Source organism: Struthio camelus, chromosome 11, assembly GCF_040807025.1.
Source record: "Struthio camelus isolate bStrCam1 chromosome 11, bStrCam1.hap1, whole genome shotgun sequence".
NCBI classification, from domain to species: domain Eukaryota; kingdom Metazoa; phylum Chordata; class Aves; order Struthioniformes; family Struthionidae; genus Struthio; species Struthio camelus.
The window spans coordinates 12,151,070-12,163,633 of record NC_090952.1 but is presented as its reverse complement, the minus strand read 5'-3'; the positions used below and the strand labels follow the sequence as shown (position 1 = coordinate 12,163,633).

Below are 12,564 nucleotides of genomic sequence, written 5' to 3'. Positions count from 1 at the left end.
TGCTCTGGACCCATAACATTTCCCCTTCTCAGCTAAATGGCAAATTAGATTGCTCATACAATGGCAAGGGCTATCCCTTGAGTTGAACCAGCCTTGTCAGAGTGGTGGCTGCCTTTGGCACGAGCGTTTGAGGTCCCCATTGGCGTAGCTGTGGTCTAATGAGTCCTTCAGACGTTATATCAATGCTGGAGAGAAAGGAAATAAAAGCAAACCTCACAGGTCTGCCCTGAAGGCGTGAGGTGGACAGGCACTCAGCTCGGGTCCATGCAGCGGGGACAGTCAAGGTGAAGGGTCTCCTAGGCTCTTCTCCAAAAGTATCACCCCTGTTAACTGTTCCAGTTTGGTCAGGGAATAGACTGTGTTGGACTGACACCAAGACCTGCTGCTTCTGAGGATCTCTTACAATCCAAAGCAAACAGCAAATTAACCCAGGCTCTTTGCTCATGGAATACCTGCTGTCGGGAAGGGCTGATCCTGCATTGCTCAGCAGCCACTGCTGATAGGCAGGTACTATTAAGCTGTAACTGCTGTTGCGCATTTGGGTCCTAGGGTGTGGAAGGTGAAGTGAACCATGCTTTGCTGAATTTCAGTATCCTACTACCTCGTAGGTCTGTGACACCTTGTCCAATTTCCAGTTGTGTAACTTTACAGAGTCATACTGCATTACGGAGCTGGCTACGCTGCTCACACAACGCACTTACCAATAGATTTCTGCCCCTTTTTACATTACTCACTGACAGGTTTCAGTTATTTATTGGGTTCTTCTTCAAAATTCTATGAGAGGCACATTTCAAGTATCCCTGCATCTACTAGGGACTGCCCATGAACTGTTTGCTTTTACCCAGAATAGCTAAAAGAGTACTGTACTGGCTCCATACAGACGCCACACATGCTGTCTCAGGAAATTTTATTAGGAGGAAGAATAGCTGTTTACCTGTTCATCTTCACTGTCTGTCCCGCCTAAACTCAAAGAGCTATGACGCTGAACAAGGTTGGAGGACTGTGGGATAAAATAAGGAAGAGGGTAAGTCAAGGGAAGTAACACACAGCGTTATCTGGGACTGAATATACAGTGATAATTATGAGAAAATACAAGAGGAGGGATAAAGGAAGGCTCACGGCAAAGTCCCTACCTCACAGAATAGGTTTCATTCCTTCATTGGGGATCAGACAAAGAAAAGGGGAGCTTTATCCTGCTATGAGATATGCCACAAAGGTCAGCTACAAAGAACAAAAACACTCTGCTGGATATATATACAACAAAGCAACACACTTCAATGGGGAAATTGAACCAATATATTTTTTAAAGTTATTCTGGCTTCTTGTTTTAAGATATTCAAAGTGACAAATGCTCACATACTTATTCAAATCCCAAAGCATGCATCTACTGTTAGAAGGAAATTCTTACGCAAGAACATAACCTATAACCCCTCTTTGAGGGCCATCAGGACCTCTTTTCATCATACGCATAGGGCTGTCACTTTCCTGTTGATTCAACTAAAATCGCCCCTCGTTCTGAGCTGTTTCATTCTAAAAAGAGTAATTGTTTAAGATACTCCTACAGCCTCCACTATTTTTGTTTTCTTCACTAACTTTAAAACACACTAAATCTCTTCTGCTTACCGTGCAGAGCAGGTACCTCAGCTTGCTCTGGGTCTAGAAGCAGTATGGTCACGGGAACGCAGTATTTACCCCGAATACTTCACTTTTTGTGCTTTCTGCCGTATGGACCTACCTGGTAAGACTAACTTGCCCAAAGGCGCTCAGAGTTGCCAAAACAGCTGACCTTCCTCTTTATTCTCCTCTTCCCCTAATGACAGAGGTCTCAACTGCCCCAGCACAGTTCTACATGAAGCCATAGAAAACAGTGCTCAGAAGGGGTATCTGTGAGACAGCTCTCTCAGTGATGAGTCCAGAATCCACCTCAGTAATTTACTCGCGTTCTAACTGATCCTCACCACTGCCTGACAGACCTCTAGAAGAAAGAGCTTCTAAACCTGAAGACAGTTCATTAGTGGAAACAGACTTTCATGGACCAAGAATTATGCTCGTTCCTCGTTCACAAACATTTATCTGAAATGGGTAACTAGCAGTACTCTACACAAATATCACGTCAGAGTACGGTAGGCATATATATAGGAAACTGAGTTAAAAAGGTCATTGAAACACATCTTAGTGAGTGGAGAGGTTTTATGACAAGCAAACAGAAAGATCTCCTCCTGCTCCAAACAAATTCTCTTATCTGTGCAGGAGTTCACTAAAGTGATGTGATGCTTGTACCTTGCTTGGTGAATCTGTCAGTACTTCATGAAGGCTTGAAATATCAGGAGGGCTTCTAGGTAATCCATCGTCTTCAGAAACAGCTCCTGCATCTTCCAGTTTCCTTCCGGTGATAACAAGAGGAGGTGATCCAAGCCTAATGTTCTGCTGCAACTGAAGCTGTTGAAAAGAAATTTAAAATACTCTCTTTCAATGGCATTACTTATAGGGGACATTTCGGACACCTTTACCCAGTTACTCCCATTAACCACGCAGAATCTCTTATTAAGTATATGAAGTAACAGGCCACCTACAGAAAACAGCCTTTAATAACATTTTATTTAATTACATTCATCAAGAATCTATCACTAGAGCTGGCTTCTGTGTAAAACTAAAATAAAACCAAGTTTATTCAGAAAGTTATCAAAGGCAGAAATTTCACCATTCCAGAAAAATTACATCAGTTTAACTTAGTTTGATCTTAAAACTTCAAAAATTATTTCAGATTTAAACATTATTTAAATAATTACATGTACCCAGGTGCTAAAATTGTCCCACAAAATACTGCCAATCAGCAGTTCCCAACCCTAAGTTCCCCCAACTATGTGGACAACTCTCCTTCATAAAACCCTTCCCAATACTGAGAGCTTGTCAGTGGCCTCTCCCACACAAGTAGCTGGGTCCCACCTGTTATACAAAGTCAATTTAATTCAATTCCTGGTCCATCCCAACGAATTGCTTGTTAATTTTCCCCAGCATCACAGCCTGGTCTTGTCTACAGCAAGAAGGACAATGTCAGCCAGGAATGACTGTTTTTAAAGGAGTATAGAGATTCTTTTCCAAGATTGCATAAAAAAATGCTTTGGCAGGCCCTGATCCTAGGGAAAAATAAAAAAACAAAGTCTACAACTTCACAAGCAGCCAGATGTTCTCTCAAACTAAAAAAACTCACATCTCAGGAAACACCATTACTAAAACTCTTGGCTTAAGTCTTTCAGCTTTCCAGTCAAAGCTGGAATACAGACAAAGTCTAAAGAGAAACTTTGTCCCTCAACTAAAAAAAGCTCATCTGAATATTCTCAAGATAAATGTGCAGATCGTTTTTTTTTTTTTTCCTGATTCTTTGCTTATTAAACCAGATTCGGAAATACTAGGCCTAATTCAGTGCTGCTCTGCAAGCAATGCATTCGTTTACATCTCTGTAAACTAGATTTCAACAGTTGTCATTCTTTTTCAACAAGACTCACTTTGGAACATAGGTCCTATAGCTCTAACAGCAACACAGGGAGCAAGGTAGCATGCTGTCACCCTTTTATCCTTCAGTGCCCCAATTTAAACAGTTCTCTTGCCCTTTTACCAACAGCAATCTAAGAAATATCAGAAATACAATCTGGAAAAGCAAGGCCGATGACAAACTGCACAAAGATTGTAATACATGGTCAAAACAAGTAAGATATACAACATATCTGCACGCTTCACGGAAAGGAAAATATGGGAAGTAAATTTTGCTTTCCTCTCTTTTCACATCTGTCCATTTTTGATTTATTAAATTTATTAAATGCAGACAGCAAAGTGTTCTGGGAGAAACTGCCAAATTTACCGTCAGTCTTCTACTGGTAAAGTTAATCTACATTGCTAAGAAAATAACAGCTTTTATCAGTGCTTAGCTTTTAATCTGACAAGAGTCAAGCTGTCTTTCATAGCTATGGAAATAGTGCTGGCAGTATTATGTTACCACGCACGATGGTGCATGGTTGAAGAGAGGGTACATGAAGCTGGTGACAACATGTAAGGTAAGGAGGGTTTTTTTCCCCAATAAAGTCTGTCATGAATAAACGTAATTTCTCCTGCTGCTCCTATCGCTATGCAAAAAACATCCTGAATTGAATCTTGGCCTATTTTGCAGTTTTATGGGAGAACAAGTCCATCTGTGCATCTTCTATTACTCCATTACATGTGATGCAAATGTATTTTGCAACAAGAAGTTCACACTGAGCAAAGAAAGAATTTGAATGGCCTTTGGCTGCCTTATCAACTGTTTGTTCCAGTCTCTGGAAAAACCTTAAACTTTACCTCAGTGCTCTGAGCTGGGCAGTTATTTGAATGCAATTAATATAACCAACAGCTGATAAAGGAGCTGTCATGGAGGGTTCAATGTGTGCCTTGGAAGAAGGAAATGACCTAGCAGAATACAGTATCCTCTGCTGGCAGGGATCGGAAGGATAATGATATAAATAAAGCTGTCACTAAGAATGCCCTGATATATCCGTCATCCCACACACTTACGCAGCCCCTGGTACTAGCATGTACTGTGAAAACATCGCAGCCAGAATTGCAAGAAAGAAATGCCTTTATAAAGAATAACAGTGTAAGGAATACTCTGCAGTATAAATAAATGGCCTTCACCCAACAGCAATAGCTATGAAGTAAAGAATGGGAATCCCAATGGAAGAGGATATACTTATTAAGGAAAGAATCTAGTTCATGGACTCCTGGAGACAGATCACAAGCACACTGTGGGACCTGGGCAAGGCTGAAAGCATCAGGAGTGCTCAAAGGCGCGGATTCCAAGAGGCAGAACAGATTCAAAAGCAGTAAATCTGGCTTCAAACACTTCAGTCAAAGTCTTAAGGCATATGGCAGAGGAATCAAGCAAGGAATATGGATAGAGTTTTCTAGGAGACAGTTAATATAAAACAGCAGCATGATTGAGAGAAGATGTTCTCACCTGTAAAGTTTTCACTCTTCCAGGTATGTTTTCCTGAGATGATGTATCACCTGCCACACTTCCTGGTGCAGATTCAAAAATGAAGACACTGTCATGGGACAAGGCTTTGTTTCCCATGCTTCCTTTGGGCCTAGGAAGGAAGGAAGAGTGGTCAGTGCACTAGGTACAACCCTCCAATACCTCCTCGTACCACTTCAACTGGGCAGAGGGATCATAAAGAGGCTGGGGTCACGTACCTCTCATTTAACTTCAGATTTCTGCAGGTTAGTTGTCTGAGCTAGTCACTGCCAGTTCCCTTTACACTCAGAAGGAAGAAAGAAGCACTTTTTAGGATGCCGATCTAATGTAGGTGTCTGCTTTAGGAGGGACTCAATATCTGCATTGAACACACAGGCCAATCACTATGACTACAGAGGGAGTCCAGAGTGATTAGGTTAGATGCTGAAGTCATTTAGCTGAATGCATCCGCCACCGAGACCTGCCTACAGGTAGGCATCCCTGCCTTTGGTGCCAATATGCCCTGCATGGGACATTCACGGTGTTAACCTCTGCAGCCTGATGAGGGTCGTACTTGTCACGGATTGTGAATTTCTTTTCCTCTTCTTGCAAAAGCAGGTAGAAAATGTAATTCCACCACATTCATAAACTTGGTTCAAATCCTCTCAGGTCCAGTAACAGAGTTTTGCCCACAAAGTTTTGCCCACAGAGTTTTTCCTCACAAAGTACATGGCTGGATTCTGGGCACATTAAAAGAGGTAGACAGGACAAGCGTCCATGGCCACACTTCCATGCCTATCCGTGGCCGAGTTAGAGTACCCAGGTAAGATATTCCTGCCCCACTTCTATGCTCTCTGGGTGTTCATTCCAATGCAGGGGAGATGAGTTTCCATTACAGCCGTTAACTGAGTTGTAACCAAATGAGATTGATTGGGGTTGGGCTGTTAGGTCGTACAGAGCAAATTCTGCACTGGGGAGCACTACAGGGAAGACTCCCACTCTTTTATTCACAAAGTGGCACCAGCATAGGCAGGCACTGTCTCTGCACTGCTTTGTCCAAAAGACCAAAAGGATGGCTTATATCAGGATTTCACGCTCGTACTTAACTGGAAAACAAACACTTTCCTGTTGTTGGCTGCCAGCCTTGTAACCCACAAGTTACAAGGATTCCTTGGCTCAGCTGCCTTGCAGGCAATGCTCGTTGTCTTTAGAAGTTGACTCAGGGTTACAGGGAATGATTAGGAATGAAATTCTGGCAAGAAAAATCTAGCAAGTCTAACATTTTTCTGCAAGAAATCCAGATAGACGAGGTCTGTTATTTGCCTAGCCTCAGATTCTCTCTTTAATTTGGAAGCAAGCCCTGGAAGACAGTGAACTTCCAAAAAGAAAATAAACCACATAAAAAAACCCAAACAAACAAATGACTCTTTTTTTCCTCCTGCATCTCCATTCCTTACATCTTTGGAGACAGCATCTCCTTTGTCTGATTGACGAACCCTCCTTTTGCCATCAGTGTGGTCAACCAGTACACAGCTACACCATGTGTCATACTAGGGCAAAATAGTTTTGCTCTACGTTTATGTCGCACTAAAGACAATCTGAGCTCTTTCTCCCACAGCACAGGCCGGACCCTCAGGCTTCCTCCCATGATACATAACAGTTAATGTCTGTGTTATAGTTTATAGGGTAGTAGTTCTACACGCTAGAAAACATGTGCCTTATTTCATCATTAGAGTGAACGGAGCCATTCCGTCTTTGTCTATATTTGATTTTAAACAATCCTTTCCAGCATGAAAGGCACTCTATATGGGCAAGACAGCACGGAAATAGTTGTACTGCGTTCAGAAAGACAGTGTCACCTAACTTTTATTTGCTGTAAGGAATATTTATGTTCACTACTCGTTCACGTATTTTCCTTTATTTATTGCACAGAATGCAATTAGCGTTAGCACGTATTAACCTTTTTAATTTGAGATTTCCTCACTCCATTTACTTGGAAGTCTTTAGCAATAAAAGCTGAAGTTTTCTTGCTCTTGAGATAGACTGTCAGTACAAGATCTCTTTCTCTCTCTCCCTGCATATGTATCATACACACTTGCAAGAGAATTACTGTATTTTCTTCTGGCAGTGGCAAAAAGGGCATCAGATTAAGTTTAGAATTAAATGCAGCTTTAGCACATATGAGTCTCCTACGCACATAGATACATTCATGTGTAATTCCAGGCAGTGTATTTATATTTGTGTTGAAGCTAAAGATGCACTGTTAGCCAAAACCGCAGATGTTTTAGCCACTCTATTTCCACACTGATTTCCCTATACAAATGCTCAGTTCATCCATGCGCAGTAACCCTCAAGCTGCGGCGACTGAGGAAACGACGAGGAAATCCAGCGATAAAGCCCCTCCTAAACTCATCATGGCCTGTGCTGTCTTCCACTTCTTATTGCTACAACCCCACTCCTTCTCCTAGTGCTTTGCCTTTTTTCCCCCCAATCAAACAGTTCTTTCAAGCAGCTGCTCTCCCAAAAACAACTATAGCCTGCAAAAGGAGTGAGTGTTCATTACAAAGATAAGGACAATTTACATTGCTCAAAGCTTTTTAACTGGAATAAGGTTTCTGGGGATCAAATTCTCCCCTATGTCAGTTCTTTTACCCATTTAATAATACAGAGAAGTAGTTTAGGGTATGTGCTTTAATTTTGTAATCAAGGAGGTTTTTCCATTTATGTTCAAAACTCACGCCTCTCTGAAGATAAAGAGGCAATGGCCTCTTCCCCTTCACAGATACCCAGTCCCATTGATTCCCTGCAGCCCCATGATATCTGGGCTTCTGAAAAAGCCTTGCCAACCCTCTGCTTCCCTTCACATCTCTTTGGCTATTACAAGAGCATTTGGCACATCTAGGGGTTTGGTCTCTGATTAGCTTTCAGAAAAATTAAATTTTTAACAGATTACATGGTTTAAAAAAAAAGAAAGAAAGAAAACCAGTGTCTCTGCCTCAAGAACAAACAAACAACGGCATTGTTCTAGGATTGGGTTTGGAATTCTGCATGCCAAAAATTGCAAAGCTCAGTGCTACAAACCTTCACAAGTTATATTTCCACTGGCTTCCAGGATCAGGTCTTCCAAAGGATTAGTTTGTTCAATCTCCCTAGGTATTTATAAAGCGTGCTCATGCCATGCAGGTTCTGGACATGACGGGGTTTTCAAATAGCACAAACATACCCTTGGATTTTTTTTGGATAGCCCATTCAACCCTATCTCTAAGAGAAAAACAAGAAGCGTTTTACTAACTTCCTGGTCTCTGGTCTTGTGAAACAATTTATAATCACTGGAGGATAGTGCTGAGGTAAACAGCAATTGGACTTGAAGTACTTGGTTAAGGGCAGAGAAAGAGTTTTCACCCACACTGCCCCTGGAGCAGACAGCTGATTTTATGCCAGATCCCTCCTATGGGCTGACGGGGTAAGCTCAGCGGTTCCTAAGCTTTTTGGACTGGGTTAGCTGAGTCCCCGTAATTCCCCCTTACCCCAAGGGACTGGTTGCGTGGTCACTCACTCTGCTAGCGTTACACTAACAAACAAAATAAAAAGACTGTTGTTTCCCTAAACCCAGATCATGCAGTTAGGTCAACACAACAGAGAGGGTAGGGAAAGGTGGGGCAAGGAGACACAAGCACTCTTGAGAAGGAAACATCTTGAACTTGCTCCACCAGAAGAAACAAAGAAACATGCCATATTTGATGACACTACGCATTTGACAGCAATGCTGATTTCAGCATCTCCTACCCTAGCCATCCATTTGTGCTCTGTACCACAGTGACATACCCATCTAACACGCCCTCCAACAAACCACTGCACGCCCTAAGGTGAGGCTGGTGTACTGTGACACACGGTTAGTCTGCAGCTCCACAACAACCTGAGGCCTCAGCTATTCCAATGAGAGGCCTGGCTGGGTAGCTAACATGGGGGGGGGGGGGGAGGCTCCAGAAGATTGGAAAGCAGCCAAATCATAGGTTGCAAGGTACTGCTCCATGACAGCCTGTTTCCCTAGCTAAGAAATAATACCCACCCCCTCGGCAAGAGATCTAACCATATTCAGAGGGTCATCCCACCTCCGACTCAGTCAGAGATGCGCAGAGAGGTGTGGCTGTAGCTAGATGGTCTAAGGCTATGAGTGAAGCGATATCAGCAGGGCAAGCTAATAGCTTTTACTACCCTAACTTTCAAAAAAAGACAGCTTTTTGAACAAACATCATTCAGGGACCTGAGAATTGCTCTGGACACATGTTGAGATTTGCAAGGCTCCTTCTGCAAACTCTGCATATGAGTTACAAACCTCACTAATAGGTGCAGTCCCTCTGGGGTGCCTGGTACAAAACTAGAAACCTTCTGTTATTATCTATACCGAAATGACTACATAAGAAAGTTAAACTAAGCTGCAACCTCATACTGGGACTACACCATAAACACTGTCTTCCCCTTTAACCCAGACATGACAGAGGGCACCGTTTACGCTAAAACACAGCAACTCAACTTCACATGTATTCTGTGCTAAGACTACTCAATCATTGCTTTCTTGCCAAGCTGCGGCTGGTCAGACCTGCCAGGACAGATTTCAGACACTAAAACCAATCAAAACAATCTGGGCTATCTGCAGCTTACAGACTAAGAGGTTAGGTCACCCCTGCCCCTAGCTGCCGTCCCTCTTCTCTCCATACTGGCTTTTGAAGCACGTAGCAAAGAAAGAGGAAATTCCTGAAATTCCTTCATCAGCATTAGGGCTTGTTTTGCACAAACTTGGACAGAGGTTGCTCCTAAGGGGCCAGCTCACGCTTTCATCCTACTGCAGCGAGAGGTCCGCTTTTATTTATTTATTTTCCTTCCCCGCCAGCTTACCCAGCCTCCTTTGGCGAATGAAGTGCTGTAGTGTCGAGAACAGAGATGCTGACATCGCTGCTGGACTGGCTGGGTTTTAAATTACTCTCCCCCCTGGGAGCTGGAGGCTCTTTCCTTTTCTTCTTGGCAAAGAAGTTCTTGAACGTCTGAAATTTGGATTTTTTCTTTCCTGCAACATGAAAAAAATGAAATTTAAAGAAGCTGGAGGTGTTGCTTAGCTTGGAGAACGTTATCTCTTAAACGCTGGAGAAAGCTTACAGGGAGAGCCACAGGCTAGAGCAACCCATTCCAGTTCCACTCAGCTGCTTTGTAAATAATTCAATGCTGGAGTCCAGTGAAAGGTGAAGCTGCAATTCATAGATTTGCTGCCTATAAAGCAACACCACCATTAAGCTGACAATAGTGGTGCTTGCTTAGGTTCCAGTTTATTTAAAAAAAAAAAAAAAACCACACACTTTATACAGAGAGTGTATCTATCTACAACTAAACAGTGAACATGCTCATCATACTTGATTCATTTTCAGTAAAGCAATTAATTTAATGGCTTAGTGCCTTAACGTCTCTTAATATGTGAGCTTGGTTTGGTTCTGTTTCTTTCTCTATTCAGTGGTGTAAGGAGTCAACATCTGAAGAATATTCAAGATTTGGCAAAAAGATTCAAACTGACAAAAGTATTTATAAACCCTAAAACCAAAAGATCTGTTTCCACACCAAACCACTATCCTGAAATAAAATCAGCAACTCCCCCAAGGCCAATGGAGCAAGCTGCTCTTAAATTATCATACTCCTCTCCAGGACATGAAACCGTCAAACATAGCAGGCCTACAAACACAGCTGTAAGCCTGTTAATCTGACTTAGATTTTCCATTGTCCAAACGAAGAGAAATACAAATAGAACAAAAATAACCTACAAGAAGCACAATTGACTTCTTTCATTTTTAATAACCTAAGATACTTGAACATTCTTATTAATATTTTTTCAGCACACAAGAGCTCCATTTTATTTATTATTGACTCTTATATTGAAGGGTCAGTTTTGAGTGGTTCAGGCCAAACTATTGTACTGAGACCCTTGTGATTGACTCAAATACGTATGCAGAGCAATAACATCACTGCATAACAGAGCCAAAGTCATTGTCCAATTAATATTTTAAGGCAGATGGCATAATAAATGCCCACAGCTGGAGGATTCCTTCATAAGCAAGGCATTATTTCAACACAATTATTGTCTTCTCCAGCAGTGATTTAGCTGGCAACGCTCTGTCTCAACGTATGCCCTGTACGTGTAGGGATGTCTGCCAAAGGGCCGTATCTGGGCTGAAACTGTGCCACGCACAGCTGCGCTGTACCTCGGACAGTAGCCACTTTGAGGAATAAACAATGACATGGAGATCTGCTCAGCCGGCCTCCACCCGCTCTCAGGACCCGCGTCAGCACAGGCATCAGGGCACGCAGTGATGCTGCTGCACCGGACGGCAGGGCTACCTCTCCGCAGAGCGGTAGCAACCACGGAAGAGCTCCACGTTGCTTTTTCAGGGACTCGGGCTGTCACTGAGACCAAATTACCTTTCAGACAGTATAAAACAGGACTATCCACGGATGTAGCACTCCTATGGAGGGGTTTATCAGCTGAAGATCTCAAAGCTGTTTCCAAGGCAGTTAAGTGAATCGATATAGTCACAGAAAACATACAGGATAAATTGCCTGCCCCAGACTCCAGAGATGAGCTGCACATGGGGCTCAATGAGTTTTATACTGAGTACCCAACAAGAGCTGATAAGAGAAGGCAGGTCACAGAGCAATTAGAAGACCACATTGCCTCTCAAAGAAAATCAGCGTGTTGAGCGTCCTTCAGAGAGTCTTTAGAAATGCCTCCCTCCCATTACTGCCACTCATATCAGCAATTAGACATCATATACTATATTCTCCCAACAAACTTGACAAAGCTAAAGTGGTTTACTTCAGGTGAGCAAAACAAAAAATTAAGAAGTCTCTTAAAATAATGCCCCAAAATTATCAATCCAGCAACATCTGCTACAATGACTCAAAGAACAAAACGGCAGACTTTGCTGCATGCAGAGAACTTTTCAATTTGAAGGCACTCTAAATGAAAAACAAGGACATTGTGATGTACCCTGGACAGCCATCAGTGATATGGGCAGCAAACAAGTTTGATTCTAGTGCTGGTATTACTGATGGGCTTAATCAGATGCTGGTATTTCCAGAAGAAATAGGGGAATGTCCGCAAAATAAACAAAAAAAGCACAAGTGTCCCTAAGGACATTTAGGAGAAACAGTCATAAGTCTTACCACAAAAGATAACATTTTCAAGGTATTCCTCTGAATACTTGTTTAGATCCAAAACGCTGCTAACTTTAGAAGGGAGGCCACTGCAAGGGTACGTGAACAGTGCCAACGAGTAAACCGCAGCTGGCACAGGACAATGCTCAAGTATCACTGTGCAGCACGCAGTCCTCTGATGCAGACACATCAGCTACTTGAGCGCCTTCTCTAAGCACTAATTCATTGCTGATGTGCAGGGCACATCCTCTCCAGCAGTAAGTCCTCCTCAGCTGGGCTCTGCCCAGCTGCATGCCTTCAGCTGTTTCAGATGAATGAGAAACAGGAGGTTTCCCTGCAGCTACAAAAGATGGGCAGTTGCCATTTTATTACGCAAAAAAGAT

The 12,564-nt window shown here is 42.6% G+C and overlaps 1 protein-coding gene across 22 annotated transcripts in view; it reads right to left on the bottom strand.

Moving 5' to 3' along the window:
• Positions 1-12,564, bottom strand: part of KIAA1210 (KIAA1210 ortholog) — a 64,109-nt gene that overhangs the window by 15,411 nt on the left and 36,134 nt on the right. For 12 of the 22 annotated variants that reach the window (XM_068957639.1, XM_068957643.1, XM_068957645.1 and 9 more), the window contains 4 exons: positions 9,881-10,049; positions 4,988-5,117; positions 2,281-2,439; positions 935-1,000 (listed from right to left, as the gene is read on the bottom strand). In XM_068957639.1, the coding sequence (XP_068813740.1) occupies positions 935-1,000; positions 2,281-2,439; positions 4,988-5,117; positions 9,881-10,049 (524 nt within the window). Of the gene's footprint in view, positions 1-934; positions 1,001-2,280; positions 2,440-4,987; positions 5,118-5,223; positions 5,364-9,880; positions 10,050-12,564 lie in introns of those variants that run through there. The other 10 variants (XM_068957647.1, XM_068957646.1, XM_009672043.2 and 7 more) reach the window with 5 other exon arrangements.